This window comes from Ctenopharyngodon idella, chromosome 15, assembly GCF_019924925.1.
Source record: "Ctenopharyngodon idella isolate HZGC_01 chromosome 15, HZGC01, whole genome shotgun sequence".
Taxonomy (NCBI): domain Eukaryota; kingdom Metazoa; phylum Chordata; class Actinopteri; order Cypriniformes; family Xenocyprididae; genus Ctenopharyngodon; species Ctenopharyngodon idella.
This window is the reverse complement of record NC_067234.1, coordinates 18,283,231-18,299,860: the sequence shown is the minus strand read 5'-3', so window position 1 is coordinate 18,299,860 and position 16,630 is coordinate 18,283,231. Positions and strand designations below refer to the sequence as shown.

General features: G+C 37.4%; 2 protein-coding genes across 4 annotated transcripts; one reads left to right on the top strand and one right to left on the bottom strand.

Moving 5' to 3' along the window:
* LOC127495422 (bifunctional polynucleotide phosphatase/kinase-like) lies at positions 1 to 8,771 on the bottom strand. Its single transcript, XM_051862268.1, has 17 exons — positions 8,624 to 8,771; positions 8,475 to 8,521; positions 8,095 to 8,349; positions 6,015 to 6,278; positions 5,841 to 5,920; positions 5,708 to 5,765; positions 5,498 to 5,605; positions 4,827 to 4,898; positions 3,134 to 3,182; positions 2,699 to 2,769; positions 2,351 to 2,443; positions 1,603 to 1,699; positions 1,449 to 1,510; positions 1,213 to 1,322; positions 1,042 to 1,129; positions 512 to 579; positions 1 to 387 (listed from the first exon to the last, which is right to left on the bottom strand). Exons 1-17 carry the CDS (start codon positions 8,742 to 8,744, stop codon positions 267 to 269), a joined length of 1,764 nt encoding a protein of 587 aa, XP_051718228.1. The 5' UTR covers positions 8,745 to 8,771; the 3' UTR covers positions 1 to 266.
* LOC127495420 (TRPM8 channel-associated factor homolog) lies at positions 8,553 to 15,260 on the top strand. Of its 3 annotated transcripts, none has more exons than XM_051862262.1 (8): positions 8,553 to 8,778; positions 10,646 to 11,399; positions 11,475 to 12,466; positions 12,559 to 12,653; positions 12,786 to 12,999; positions 13,094 to 13,333; positions 13,453 to 13,790; positions 14,180 to 15,260. In XM_051862262.1, the coding sequence occupies exons 2-8, from the start codon at positions 10,783 to 10,785 to the stop codon at positions 14,420 to 14,422; spliced, it is 2,739 nt and encodes a 912-aa protein (XP_051718222.1). In that variant the 5' UTR covers positions 8,553 to 8,778; positions 10,646 to 10,782; the 3' UTR covers positions 14,423 to 15,260. The 3 variants fall into 3 exon arrangements, with proteins under 3 accessions (XP_051718222.1, XP_051718224.1, XP_051718223.1); XM_051862264.1 differs by having other exon boundaries at positions 8,630 to 8,778; positions 10,771 to 11,399; XM_051862263.1 differs by lacking the exon at positions 8,553 to 8,778 and adding an exon at positions 10,418 to 10,519.
* The last annotated feature ends 1,370 nt before the right edge of the window (positions 15,261 to 16,630 follow it).

Below are 16,630 nucleotides of genomic sequence, written 5' to 3'. Positions count from 1 at the left end.
TTGTTTTCTCAATTTCTAAAACTTTTTTATTTGTATTGTCTTTATAACAGCAGGTTTATTTTAACAGCTATGAATCAATTTACCAAACAACATGTTTATAAAGTAACAAATTAAAGACAGTGAAAGACAAGTGTAAAATTAAATGGAGAAGACATTTAGTGTTGCATTGTCAATCATTTTCTTGTTTTTCTATGAGGTTCCAGAATTCTTCTGCCGAGTTGAGTCGTTCAGCCTTTTTTTTTCTCTTTCTTTTTTTTCCCTCAGACTCAGCCCTCAGAGAACTGCCTGAAGAGGAACTCTGATCTTTTGTCACTGAAACTAGGCACAAAATGAATCTGCAGGATTTCAGAGAAGCCCTCAGACAAACTGGGTGCCACAAATTTTTTCCTACAGAGAACAAGAAAAAGTCAGAAACCAATGGGCTTGTATGAGTTAGCCAATAAAGATGGTGATTTCCCAGCAAAAAGATCTGGTACAGTGCAATAAGCTCAGCTTGCTGCTGTTCACTCACTTGTAGCTGTGAAACACCATGTCATTGACAGGAGCATGCTTGGTGGCAGAAGGAACCATCTCACGAAACTAAAGACAGCAAAAAACAAGATAACCTCAATCAGTGATTGTGCATTTCTGAGCTTCAATTCTGAAGAATTTCATATTTAAAGTCACTATGAAAAGGAAGTTGTGATAGTCTTTTCTTCCCTATGGTGGTGTAAATCTGAGTGAAAGGGCTTCTCAAATGAGAAAAAAAATGTAGGGTGGGACTTGATTTTGTCCATGGGGAATTGATTGGATGGTTGTGGTTTGCTATTGGTCGATCTCATGCGAGTGACAGGTTCTCCCGCCCTCACGTCAGTAAACAATCATCAGAGAAGAGAAGTGAATTTTCCAATTTATTAAAATAATAATAATAATAATAATAATAATGTGCATGGATAAAACATTTATAATAAATATGGCAATATTCCACAAAAAAATAAGTATTGTTCATTTTGATTTCATGTTGACTTTAATGTAAGAAAAAACTACAGTAAAGACATATACCCTGTTGTTATGCTTTGCTTGTTCCAGACTCGCAGTAAAGTTGAAACACCTGCAGGGGACTCCAGCGTTTTGACTAACATCTACATATCTGTGGAGAAAATCATTGATGGTGCCATTTCAGTTGAAAGACAAAGATAAATAAGCATCTGCTTTGGAAACAGAGGTAGGCACCTTTTTCTAGACTCGGGGTCAGGGTTAGTGTTGTCCACCGCTACGCTCTTGCCTTCCTTCAGAGCGCGTTCACAGGCTGACACACAATGCTGCCAGGAGCCAAGCATGTCCTAGAGTTCATGTGCAGATGGCACAGCATTAAAAGGCCAATAAATCAAGATACTATACACATTTAGAACCTCCAAATCTTCTAAACCAGAAATGCTCTGGTTGTGTTAGCTAGTCACTCAACTCACCCTGTTCACATATGCATAGCCCTTTGGAATAATGTGTGTCTGGAAAAACGTGGATTTGCCCGCTGCAAAAAATAACAACACAGGGGTTATACAATAAAAAATGATCACCTGGAGGGAGTAAGAAGAAAAAACAAACACTTAAAAAAAGGCTCACATCCAGGGAATCCCACTGCTACAATGACTTCCTGTTTGGTGGATGTGAGGGAGGTGTCAGGAGGATCATAAAGACGCATTTTAGAGTCTAATTTCCTCTGGACAATGATACAAAAACACAAAATATTATTACAGATGCTTAATACAGTAATGTTTAAAAGTCTGGGGTAAGTAAGATTTTTTAATGTTTTTGAAAGCAGTCTCTCATGCTCACCAAGGCTGCATTTATTTGATCAAAAATACTGTAAAAACAGTAATATTATGAAATATTATTACAATTTAAAATAACTGGTTTTCATTTAAATATATTTTAAAATTTATTTATTTCTGTGATCAAAGCTGAATTTTCAGCATCATTACTCCAGGCTTCAGAGTCACATGATCCTTCAGAAATCATTCTAATATGCTGATTTGCTGCGCAAGAAACATTTCTTCTTCTTCTTATTATTATTATTATCAATGTTGAAAACAGTTGTGCTGCTTAATACTTTTGTGGAAACCATAACACATTTTTCAGGATTTTTCATTTTTTCAAAAGAACAGCATTTATTTGAAATACATTTTTATAAATGTATTTAGTGCCAATTTTGAACAAATTAAATGAATAAAAAAAATCTTACTGACCCAAAACTTTTGAATGGTAGTGTAAAGTCCCCAACTAAAGGTACAAAACATAAATAACCATACATTAATACACTGTAGCAAACGTGTATGTGAAACAAAAACATCCAAAAAGACCAATGTCTTACAGGGTCAAACTCTGGCAAGCTGAACTGAGCAGGTTTCCAGCCCAAGAAGTATTCCTCTGGGGTGTAAAACTGAAGACCAATGTTGAGGGCAAACTGAGGGCACAACAGATAAGAAGAAGAAAAAAACCCTGTAAAGCTGTGTTTTGCCAAAAGCTCATACCATTGTAAAGTTTTCCTTTTTTGTTATACTAAAATGGGGCAAGAAAAAAACTACCATGCCCCCTTGTGGCCAGAGTAATCTATTACACATGATCTGAATCAATATAATTTATAATAAAATACAGTAACTCTTAGTAACAGTAACAAATTCAGTCTGCTTATGTGTAATGAAGACTGCAGTTAACGTACCAGTCTGTCACTGCAGGAGAAGTCTTTCTTCTTTTTCCCCGGGGCCCAGTTAGCAGGACGTCCTGCAGCATCTGTAAAATGAGGGGAAACTATAACTGAGCATATGTTATTGGGTCATTTTGCACGGTGTTGAAAATAAAAAAAAATGATAAAATTGTTGTTAAAATAACGTTTTTGTTTGCACTTTATTTCAAGTGTGGGAATCTGCAGGTTGACGTAATGGGCGAAAGGGAGGGGGCGTTTGAATGGTCTGTTAGAGTGTGGGGTAGGGTTTGGGGTATACTAAAGTACCCAGTAATATAAACTAACTACATGGGTTTACGTTAGGTTTATGTGGAAGAATAATAAAAAGGCTGCCAAATAAAAATACCATTACTCTTTAGCTCCATGAAATTGACCTCAAATCAAAGTAGTCTTGAATTGAATTGAGCTCACCTCCTACATAGAAGCTCTGTGACACGTCTATAGCCACTCCACCATTTGCCTGCAAAAACACAACGGTGTCTTAAAGGTGCAATAAGCGATTTCTGAGAAACGCAGCTGAAAGTGGATTGGACCGAACACCAAAACAGATTTGTAGCCAATCATCAGTAAGGGGGCGGAGCTATCAAGGGGTGTGATCCTTTTGGGTAGGGGCATGTTTGTTTTAGTTATTTTAAAGGGGACCTATTATGCCCCATTTTACAAGATGTAAAATAAGTCTCTGATGTCCCTAGAGTGTGTATGTGAAGTTTTAGCCCAAAATACCCCACAGATAATTTTTTATAGCATGTTAAAATTGCCACTTTTTGGGGTTGAGCAAAAACACGCCATTTCAATGTGTGCCCTTTAAATGCAAATGAGCTGCTGTGCTCGGCCTAAGAGGGAGGAGCTTCAAGAGCTGATTCTCCAGTGACAGGATTCAGTCAGGACGCACTATAATGTCAGAAACTGTGAATACATGCTGCATGGAAATAGAACAGGTATAGTTTAGTTTAATTACGGTTATAACTTATATTGTCTACTTGTTAATATACACTATATTACTACAAGCCTGTTTACCGATGAGTTTTATAACGTTTATTGTACTTCACAAAAAAATATGAAGCGTCTGTTTTCACTCTAGAAAATCACTGTAAGAGCTTCATAAAACACAGTGCAAGTGTACATTAAAATATTATCCATAAACTCTCTCTATCTCTCTCCCTTGCATTATCATCAACATACACAGCGAATTACACAGAAACACTCGTTACAACTAACAGTAAACAAATATATAAAGACCTTATGCCTTTTCGGGTGGTGCTTAATAAACTGGTAAACTTTATATCCGTAAATCAACACCGATGAACTGTAATAAAGTGCTCTCACCTTCATTACTGCCGTATCCAGTATCACTCTGGAGACTGTAAGCTGGATCACGAACAGTTACTTATATATCCTTGAGTAACAACTTTTTAGCACAACCTGTTTTGTATTGTCCCTTTGTATTGACATTCATTCACAAAGCAGTCCGGTGTGAAATGATTCGCACAGACATAAACGAATTTCGGTAGAGTTGATGGAACATTTTCTTCGAAAACAAAATGAATCCACCTCGTCTTCAGCAGCTCAGATTTAGGGAGTAAATAGAGAGAGCTATGTGAATTAATCCATCCAGCTACAGAACACCTAAAACGATTAGGAGACATTCTCATCATTGCAGCAGTGGTGGACTGTATAAACTCGCTGTGAATGCGCTTAGGGCTGTTCTATTTTCGGCAGTGTCCGTCAACATTTGTGGGCGGGGCCTGTGGATAATGTGACATCACACTGCCAGGGATCTGGAAACGGCTTGTTCTGAGACACTGCTTATGATTTATTGGGATTAAAAAAAAGGAGTGGTTGGATTTTAATTATTATAGGCTGGTTGTGTACACCCACTGCCAACACACATTTATGTCCAAACACCATGCAAAAGTGGATTTTGCATAATAGGTCACCTTTAAATATCAACAGCGTTTCTCAGAAATCACTTACTGCACCTTTAATATACACAGGCTACTGTAACCAAACTTGCTGCTTGTTGTATGTAAGTAAATCAAATGATACAACTTTATAATGCAATTCTTCTAATGGACAACTACAAATAACCACAATAGTGATTCACCTTCTCACACAGATGTTCCCACATTCCAATAACAGGCTTTCTGTAAATACCAGGGGCTGTGGAAACAAACACCTGAAAAACACAATGTATTACCATTCGTAAATATATAAGTTAAGGGAAATACATCTACTACACTCAATTTTCAAAGTTGCATTAAAAACTTCCATTCAAAAAGTTTGAGGTCAGTAAGGTAATAAATTTATACTTTTATTCAGCAAGGATGCATTAAATTGATCAAATTGTCTGTAAAGACATTTTTATAATGTTACAAAAAAATTCTATTCCAAATAAATTATGTTTTTTTTTTTTTTTTTTTGCTTTTGAATCCTCAAAAAAAAAAAAAAAAAATCTATCACAGTTTCCACGAAAATATTAAGCAGCACAACTTTTTCAACATTGATAATAATTAGCAAGAAAAGTTTCTTGAGCAGCAAATCAGCATAATAGAATGATTTCTGAAGGATCATGTGACACTGAAGACTGGAGTAATAAAGCTGAAAATCCAGCTTAGCATTTTTGCTAATTACATTTAAAAATATATTCAAATAGAATTTAAATGAATGCAGACTTGGTGAGCATAAGATATTTCTTTCATAAATATTAAAAAAAAATCTTATAGACCCCAGACTTTTTAACAGTAGTGTATGTTGAAGTGTGAATGTGTCATTAACCTGGATGGGCAACTGAAGTGTCTGTAGAACATCCTCTGCTTTTGACTTGAACACCTCCGGTCTAAGTTTTCCTCGAGATATACCCATCTGATTGGTGAAAAATACCACCTAAACAGAGTGAAGCAAAACCAATTGGACATTTATTGATGAAACATCATCACATATTGACAGCATCAACATAAAATGAAGTGATGGGTGATTAAGAAGCACCTTGTATCCTTTCTTCAACAGACTGGCCAGTCTGGGCTGAATCTCTGGGAAGAGAATCCTAAACAAGAGTAAAACATCACATTAAAGACAACAAACAGCTGAAGCGTTTAGGAAGTTCTTTCAGCAGACTCACCTCCAGTCATCCGGACTTGTGGGAAACACTTTCCCAGACTTTGTAGTGATAATGCAGCCATCAATGTCAAAACCTGCAACCTGAATCACAAAAAACAGCATTAAACATTATAGAAGCATAAAGGTTTTGCTGATTAAATGCTATGTGATTCCTGTAAGAAGGTTCATGTGTTACTTTGGAGCTTTCTGGAACCCCTGCCGCGGTGAACAGCATAAGGCTGCCGATTTGTTGCCAGTGACTCTGAGAGCAAGTGGAAGATGGAGCACTGGGTTTGACTGTTGGTGATTTCAGGTTGTCATCACTCTCTCTCTGAGCAAATGCTTGTAACTGCTTAAGCTTTTTCTCAGCTGAGGCCTGTTCATCTTCATCCTCCTCATCGTCACGCCCTCGTTTCGTGCGAGGAACGTCCTGTTTTGGGCTGTGAGGTCGTTTTGTTGCCTGAGAAACAAGAGCCAAGGTTTTATGGGATATTTCAATTGATTGTATGACATACAATAAACTCCAATAATAATAATAAAATGGGTTGAAAGTTTCTGAAAATGACTGTACCACAGAAATGGAAAGATAATGTAAATTTCTCACCAATATAAAATATGTTTCTTTTATGAATTTACACATGTATACACTCCTTCCGACTCAAATAAATTAACTTTTATCTTTATTAATGTATTCTTCAATATTGTTTTTATCCTAGCCTTTTTCTTCAAAACACATAGAAAAATATAACTGTTCCTAAAGCACAAATACAATATTATCATTAAAGCTGCAAGCAGCATTTACTGGAGTTCAAGCATTTAAGGCCTTTAAGCATATAAAAAGGTATTATATTGTATTTAACAACATGTAAACACTTAGATCATAGATGGAACTGACCATTTACAGCCAATAGAGGCAATTCATTAAGGAAAAACATGTTTTTTAAAGGTTTTTTGACAGTTATATCGCCATCTATTGCCCAATCTCCACCTTTTTTGGGTGTCCTCAGAGTGTGTCCATACATATGTGTGTCAATTTTGGTGAAAATATCTCATTTCGTTTTGAAGTTATAGACACTTATATATAAGAGAGCATAAAAAATGACCCATGAAAGACTTTGATTGGATTTTTTTTGCCACTTCCTATAAAAAGTTTTGACATTTGTGCTTTAACATATGGTAAACCAACGCTGGTTTCGTCTCGATCGGACTAAAGGTTTCGAAAATATTCGCAAAAGTTTTTTAAGCGCTAAATCACAACGTAGCACAAACCATAAGGCGAAACCTACCATGTTTGGTATTGTTGGACTCGGCAAGGATTCAGAAGTCTAAAGACATGACTCCCGTGAAAATAAGTCGACCACATCCAAAGTTATATATATTTTCATCTAAAACCATTAAAAACGTATGTTTTTTAAAGTTTTTTCACAATTATAGCGCCACCTATGGTCTGATCTACACAAAAATTGGTGTGCTTCTTTAGTCATATGCTACATGAGCTCACATATTTTCGTGAAGTTCTGAGTTTTCGTTTAGGCTTTTGGGTATATTTAGCCACGCCCACTTTCTAAATGACCCAGTTATAGCGACCCAAAGGGTAAAGTTCAACTTTTTTTTGATAATTATTGATCTAGAGAGTCCATAAAATTGTCCTACACTGGTTTCGTTCCGATCGGGCGACAAACCTAGGACTAGTTCGCAAAAGTAGGTTTTGGATTAAATTCAAAATGGCGGAAAAATTTGCATACCGGAAATGAAATCAGAGATATACATTTTGTTTGTTTTGAGCCAAGGATTACAGTGATATAAGACACTTGAGTCTTATATCACTTCCCATAAATTAAATAATTGCAGTAATACAATTGATGATATCTAGAAAAACTCAGAATGAGGAAATGCATCAATGCTGTTCCATTGTGGTACATAATTGTGCCATGTGGCAACATTTATATTTTCTTCGTAAAACTATGTTAGATAAAGTTTGTCTATTATTATCAAAATCTCATTAAAAGGCAGCAAAAATACTGTTGTTGAAGAAATGTGCCCTTACAAAAAAAAAAAATCTAAAAAAGAAAAAAAAAATGTATTAGTGTATTATTGTCAAAACCATAATACAGTTTTGTTTTTTTGCAGGATTCTTTGATGAATAGAAAGTTCAAAAGAACATTTATTTGAAATATAAATCTTTTGTAATAATTGCATCTTTGTTGAATAAAAGTGTTAATTTCTTTCAAAAATATTTTCTCAGACAGTTCCACTACCATGGATTATCTTGATACCTTTTTTGAAGATTTAGAAAAGTAATCCTGGATGCTCCTTTTGGGATCATTTGAGATTTTCTGTCTGTCTCTGCTTTCATCTGCTGCATTTCTATTCTTCTGAGGAGAGGAAGACTTTCCATTTGAATTTCCAACAAATTCCACAGTGAACGGGTGGGACTGATTAACCAAGTACAGTGTGCAGCCAGACGTCAGACATCCAGACTCGCCACGACCCAAAGACTGACCGTCCAGGGAAGATGGGTTGGGCCCAAGCTGTGGAAACAAACTGATTTGTACTCACTTATGCTTTTCTAAATTTAAGTATTGAGAAAAAAATATTTGTTTTCAGCAAATTTACTGTGTTAGTAAATTGTAACATGCAGGGGTTTTTATTTTACCTGTGTAACCAGAACTTCCTGTTTGGCATAGTTGGCCACAAGTTTGACTGTCAAAATGAAACGCACTTCCGTGATTCTTTATGAACAGACACAAATGTGACACGTACAATTTTTTGTATAATTAGGATGGGTGTGATGTGAAAACCCACCCTGATGCCTCGAGCACTTCTTGTCTGTAATTCTGGATTCAGGGCCTCGACCTAATATAAGAGCTCGACCATCAGCCAGCTCCACCCGAGCTCCATTCACACTAACTAGTGCGCACTGCATCTCTATTCACGGACGACAACAGCTGGACTGCAGGGTAAGAGAAGATACAGTAAGAAATACAGTACAATTAAGATTCAAATAGTCAAAATGGATGGTACATTTGTTATTTATCTGACTGGCTTCAGAGAGATAATTATGAATATTTAACCAGATAACTGAAATGTAACTCATTAGATATATAACGTAACTTCGTTTTAATACGTCTTTTAATGTTTCATGTGTACAAACAATGAACTTAGCCGAACTTTGACACCAGAGGGCTCATAAAGGCTCCAAATAACTTTATAATCTGCGCAGTCTTTGTGTACCTACAAAGTTCCTCAAACGTATATTTCAATCGGGGCACCATCATTTTACTAAATACACAAGACAATATCCAAATAGCACTTACCTGTTGTCTAAAACTTTACAGTTATTTCTTGCGATTCAGTTGTACACGCTTCACGGGTCCGACATGTAAATATTTCCGATGTGGAACAACGGCGCCCATTGTTTGGTTCCCAAGTTATTGGGAGTCATTTTGTTAGCCACCTCTGTCATTAACCAGTTTAATACCATATTTTCTCAGTTACATTATCGCATATATTTTATCGGATAGCCCGCTAAAAGAAACGGTACATTTTGTAAGCAAGTTTTTAAAAAAGCAGTTAGTGATATCGTGCTTTATTCTTGGTTCTAATTGCTCACTACCAGTGGGAAACAACAAAGAATGGATGGATGGATAGTTATTTAATCGGGAATTGATTAAATCGCTGGATGTATGTGGGTTTGCTATTGCTGTGATCTCATGTGAGTGACAGGTTGCCCCGCCCTCGCGCCAGTAAACACCGTCAGAGAAGAAGAAAAAATAAATATTGATGTGCAAAGATAAAACATTTATAATAAATACTGACTATATTCCATGAAAGAATAAGAATTGTCAGTTTTGATTTTATGGTGACTTTAAGCTGGAAACATATTGCATTGCAGCAATTAAAAGTAGCCTGCCTGTTTTTTGTGTTGAAAGGGGGATTTAACACTTTGTTTATCTAGTACCTGAAAATCAGCACAAAGTGCACAGACAAAAGAATAGCATGAGTCTATTCAGTTTGTTTACGCCTGTTAGATGACAAATCTTAAGTTTACATAAGTATTATCATGAGATAGGATATCCTGCTAATAATTATGGCTTGATAAACATAGTTTATTTGCTCTGCATAATGCAGTACCAACAGTTTAGTTTAAACAGGCAAGTGTTTTTTGCCTTAAAGCTATGAAACCTCGCACATAACATATGGAAGACAACATAAAATATTTTAAAGTATTAGTCTGTGCCCATCATACACAATTTTCTGTAAAATTTGTCAACTATTACTGCTCAAAATCTGCAGACTGGCTCTGACTTTTGACAACTAGTGTTGATTCCTCTAGACTATAAATCAAAAATCTGGGCAAAAGTTGTATAGTGTATTCCTGCCTTTACCTAAAACAAGGAAACAAATTAAGCTGTGGGCCATGATATCTTGTTTTTCCCCCCACACATTGGGGAGCATTGTACAAGCTATCTCACATTGTTTTGTTTTTTTTAATGAAAAACTAGTTCAGGCATCCAAATGCTGTAGAGGGAGTGCTTTCTAGATGAACAAACAAAATGAAAAAAGGTGCATTTGTGGGCGTGCTCCTAGGGTGTGTTCCTTATGGGTGAGCCATAGCCATAGCCACAAACACATTCACACAATAGTTACACAGAACTAATAAGGAAAGTCATTTGAGCTCGTTTGTATCTACAGATAAAGGTGAGTGTGTGCATATTACATATGTAGCCACAATTGGGATGGGACTTAAAGTTTAAATAGTTTATATCAGATATTTGTATAGTATATTAAGCAATATATTTTAAATTTTTTTCTGTCTTTGTGTAGGACTGAAAACCAATCGGTATCATTTTTCTGCATGCACAAGCTCTGGTTGAACAAACCCAGTGTTCAGACCCTGTAAAACTGATTGTTAGTTAAGAGTGATTGATTTTAATTCACTTACTAAACAGATCTAGTCCACCATGGCACGTGAACAGGACTACTACACTCTCATGTCTGGGCTGCAGGAGCTTGATTGCCAAGGGAAAGCAGTGCCCAGCGATCTTGTACTAATAGGTGAACATGCCTTTCCACTTGCCATGAATCCAAGAGGTCAGGTGCTGATGGCTGCATCTCATTATGGTCAGGGACGTATAGTGGTGTTGGGACATGAGGAATACCTAACACGCTTTCCCAGCCTCATAGAGAATGCCCTAATGTGGCTCATGCCATGTACCGGTGATGCCGGCATTGTAGGGATCAAGGGGAGTTTACGTTCAGTAGCTGACAACTTGAACTACTGCCCTATCAAGACAGAGCTAGGAGACTTTCGGGATGGATTAGCTATATATATCACAGATGCTTACAGTGTCGAGACCTGTGCAAAGGATCTGATTGCTTTCCTCAAAGCTGGAGGTGGTTTGATCATTGCTGGCCAAGCCTGGAGTTGGTCTAATGACCATCCACAAGAAAACACTATAAGGAACTTCCCAGGAAACAAGGTGTGCAGTGTTGCAGGAATTTATTTCTCTGAACACCCAGGAGAAGTTGGCAAATTTCCTGTTCCAAGAAATATCCCTTCTAATTGGCTTGCTGTATCGTAAGTTCAGCATACATTTTTGCTTTTTACCCATTCTTTAACAAACCATGCGTTTCACCATCTGTCTTTTTTCAGAATAGGCAAAGACTTCAAAGATGATCTAGTGTTCCTGCTACAAGGTGTGTCCGAGTTTGACACCCAAGGAGGGGCTATAGCATCTGAGGTGATGGTGCACGGACCATTAGCATTTCCCATTGCGGTCACTCCGGCTGGAAAAGCATTCATTGCTGGTGCCTATTATGGACAAGGTCGAGTAATTCTGGTATCCCATGAAGGCTACCTGGGCCGGGACTCTCTGTCCACATTCATGATCAATGCTATCAAGTGGCTTGATGAGGGTCGGACGGGTGTTATTGGGATCCTACCCAGCCTCAAAGAAGCCCACACGGTACTGAGCAAATCAGGTTTAGATTGCCAGTTGACTGGCTTCAGAGAAGATCTAAGCGTCTACGTCTGCACTTCTTACAGTGATGCCCAGTGTGCAGAGATCCAAGAATTTGTTGCTGAAGGCGGAGGTCTTCTGATTGGGGGTCATGCCTGGTATTGGGCCCAGACCCACCCTGGCTGCAATGTGATGACCGAATACCCAGGAAATCACATTCTTAACAAGATGGGATTGTGCCTCTTAGGCAACACCTTGGGTGGAGGGTTATATAAGGCTCCAGAAATAGAGCTTAGGTATAGAGAGGGGTACCACTTTCGTAGCATGCTGCAGAGATTTGCTGAACATGTAAGCCAGGGGCAAGACCTGACTGATCATGAACAGGGCTGCTTGAAGCAGCTGGGCTGCGACTGTGCCAGTTACCTTCGTATGTGTTCTCATGACAGTGCTGCCTACACTTCAGTGCTATCACTTCTTACTGACATAGTGAAGGAGGTAGGTGTTCCACAGGTGTGCAGTAATTGTCCTGTTGAAAGTGCCAAAGACCACCTGATGCTCCATGTTGGGACTGAGGTATACAAAGTGTCGCCTAATCCTGATGCCCTTCTTCCATACATCATCAAGGACAGAACTGACTTGCCCACTGTGTCTAATGCAAGAGTTCGGATCAGTGCAAACACTGAGGGTATGAAAGGTTTCTTGCCAAATGCAGAAGGAAAAAGTTATTCCTTGTTTAAGTTTTACAATTTCTGAGCACTATAAAATTACTTGTTTCAGCTTGTGAAGAATGGATAAGCACAGGCTTATATCTTTCTTCTGGTATGAAGACGTTCATAGCAGTACCTCCAGAGATCGTTGGGAAAAATTGGCAGGTAATCAATAGTCTATATACATTACATATTTCCAATAGTGCTGTATGTAATATACTTGTCATTCTAGAAACAAATTTATTGCTCATAGGGCTTGGAGAGCATGTTATTAACATGAGGAGATACTCTATATAGGTGCAGCTTGGTTGCCAGACAGATAACATTGGTGGAGCAAATGTCCTGAAACGGGCTCCTGTGGTCCATGAGCGATTCCCCTTGGACAAAGAAATGGTCCAGGTCTGGAATCTGTGGGGAGGGCTAATCTACCTAATAGCACCTCCCCAGAGCAAAGTGGATGGGGTGGAAATTGTCGTGCAGGTCTCAGTACAGGCTCCATACTTCAAATCTGGTAAGAATTCTGAATTAATGTTCAGTGAGCATCACAGTAAGGTTTCTATTCAGAGCATTTAAAGGTATGTTGTAAAACTTGTTTTGTCCCTCAGGAGAGACAAGTGTAGCTGACTGGGTGAGCAGGATCCGTTCGGCACCTGCCCCCTGGGCAGAACTTGAGTTTGAGAATATCATCATCACATTAGAATCACAGTTTATAAGGAATCTGGACCGCCCTGATGAGGTGGCTAAACTTTGGGATGCCATAATGAGAAGCATAGCTGACCTGGCAGCAAGGCCTGCCAAGTTGCCCCGCAAGGAGCGGTTTGTTGCAGATGTTCAGATCTCTCACGGTCAGTGGTACTATTGCTGAGATAAAGAACCATCGCTACTACAACAGAATCATGCCATTATTATTAATTACATTCACACAATCCTAATGATAACACTGTTCCTCCTATTCCCCCCTCAGGTTTCATGCATGCTGGATATCCCATCATGATACACTCCAACTCTGCCCCAGGACTAATAAATGTAGAGGAAGCCTATAAAAGTGGTATTTGGGGAGCCATTCACGAGTTGGGTCATAACCAGCAGCGTGGAGTTTGGGAGTTCCCTCCACACACCACTGAGTGCACCTGCAACCTATGGTCAGTGTATGTACATGAGGAAGTGCTGCGAGTGAATAGAGCTATTGCTCATCCCAACATGACTCTAGAAAACCGCCAGGCTCGTGCCAAGATGTATTGGAATGGCGGTAAGGATTTAAATAGCTGGAGTATGTGGACAGCACTCGAGACTTACATGCAGGTACAAACTGACTGCGATTAAAGTTTTAACAGTTTGTTTATTCAGTTAAATGCATGGGTTTATAAAAATTGTTTGATAATGTACATTTTTGGTTACATCACCATTGCCAGTATTATAATTTTTTTTTAGGGGAGTTTAAAGCAAGAATTAATTATTTGTGAGCCTTGGAAGTAATAATTTACTTCTTTTTTTTTTCAGTTAATTTTTTAAAAAGAAATTTGTAATTTAAAAACAAAACAATAAAATCTTATGCGAAACAAAAAAATATGAAAATGTAATTTTATGCAATTATTATACAAATATAATTATATAAATATATATATTTATACCAATTTTAGTGTAGTCTTCCATCATCTCTCTAACCCTTTTTTTCTTTTCTTTTTTTCAAGCTTCAGGAAAAATTTGGCTGGGATGCTTTTAAGAAAGTTTTTGCTGCCTACCATAATATGAGTGGAGTGCCAAATGACAATGCAGGCAAGATGAATCTATATGCTGAGACCTTCTCCAAGGTGGTCAACCTGAATCTGTGCCCCTTCTTCAAAGCGTGGGGTTGGCCCATCCAGCCCAGCACAGAAGAGAAGATCTCTCATCTCCCTGAGTGGAGTGACCATCCTATGGGCCAGTACGCATAAGAACGTCTCAGATAGCTTTTAAAATTTGCAGTGCCGGTTTTAATTGAGGGGTAAGATTAAGTATAAAAGATTATATATGCTTATCTGGAGTTTCATGGACATTATTGTATTCATGAGCAACTGATTCATATCAATGTGAGGCACAAACTTAGAAATATAATTTTAAAAATTCTGAATATTCTTGTTTTTAATAAAATGTAGCTATAGGGTAAGTGGGCTAAGGTCAAGTACAGTATAACCTGAACATGCATGTTAAAAACACAACATATACATAAATACTAAAAACACTCCTGGGTGAAGTATGAAAAATATCACACACATCTAACAATATAACCAATGTCTCTCTGCATATAATACACTATATATACTATAGCAAATCTCAACTGCTTGATTGTATATTGTTATTAAATGTAAACTATAATATCGCTCGGCTCTAAACTAAATCTGCACAATTAGGCATCAAAGTACTATAAACATTAACAGGAATTTCTATAATGCTGCTTACAATGCGTATTGTAAATAAAACACTATACACATACAATTGACTTGACTTTTGATGCAAAAATATGTAAGCCAAAAATTTCTACAAGCTCTGAGACCTCTAAAACGAAAAAGTATTCAAATCATAACAATGCTTTCTTTTCAAGATACAAACATTTTTGATATATGTTTAATTTCTGCCAAGCAATATTAATATGAGATGTGCAACAAAAATGAAAGTTTACAGAGTTTCAGTAACAATACTAGCTACATTAAACTCTAATCTTGAAATTAAGTTTTATGTACAACAAAGTTATTGAAAATTGTTAATGTTTTGGAAATAAATCTGTTATTTGAATTTCAGTTTCATTTTGAATTTTGTTCAAAATATTGTGATATGTATCGTATCGTGATCCCAGTATCGCGATACTTATCGTATTGTGAGCTGAGTGTATCGTTACACCCCTAATAAAAGGCCATCAGCCACATGAAAATTAAATGCCACTGCAAAAACAAATGTGCATTTAGCTGATCATTTGCTTCCTTTTTGATATTAGTGAACATCTAAACTTCTAATAAGGCATGTCATTGTCAATCTGTAAAATCTGCTCAGTTAGTTGCACTGCATAGAGAGAACCGTCCCAAATATCATATTTACAGCCTTTATTGAACATGCCAAAATTTATCCTTCCAAAACTTCTAATAGAGTTAAAATATTTGCAACATAAAGTAGATTAGAATGACTCAAATATCCCTGACACAGACATCAGGTTTTGTGGCAGCATGTATCACTTAAAGACATTTCCTCCAAGCAAACAAAGATACTAAAAGATGTGTGTGCAGCTGTCCAGCTGATTTTACATTGGATAAAAGCCTCCCTTTTACCCTGCTCTGACAGAGGGTACCCAACACCACATCAATAATAACAAACAGACCATTAAACCTGAAGCTATACAACTTTAAACTCTGAAGGCTATAGCTGAGATTCTGGACCTGATTCTAGCTTGTGGCATGTTGGTGGAGCATCCAGCTGACCTAAAGCTTCAATCACGGTAACCCTTATCACTGATACAGATCATTTTTATCACCATGCCCATCTCAGCTCTCTGCCTTAGTGTGGCGGTGAGTAGGAATGCAGGGGCTTTAGTGCAAACAAAAGCACTGGCAGAGGTAATGACTTGGCTTACAGAAACACAGCACCCTGTGCATCAGCACAATATTAGTCTTACTCACAGCAACATACAGACAGGGGAGTATGGGGGGGGATTTAGACCAACAGCACTCTAGGGGGCCAATGTCACATTCTCTGCATCTACACTGATGCATCCATCCATTTATCTCTTCATCCATTCATCTCTTATTCACAATGTTTATGGCTTGTTGATTAAAATATAAGTGTTTTAGTTTCATCACTTCTTGTAGTGTATATTGAGTGTTACACCCAGGGTTGGGCAAAAATACATCAAAATGTATTTTAAAATAAACTACCAAATACCTCAATTTTAAGTGTATCAAAATAAACTACAAAATACAGCAGCCACACCATGTATCAAAATAAACTACTGTATTTTTGTATTTTAAAAATACTAAAAAAAAAACACTTTTACAAGGGAGCATGAAATTTCTTTACAAACCTTCCATCAATTGGCCTATTTGATCTACACCTTCACCATTACACTGACTCAGTTGATTAAGTAAACAATGTTTGATAGCAACAGCTTTTCTCTG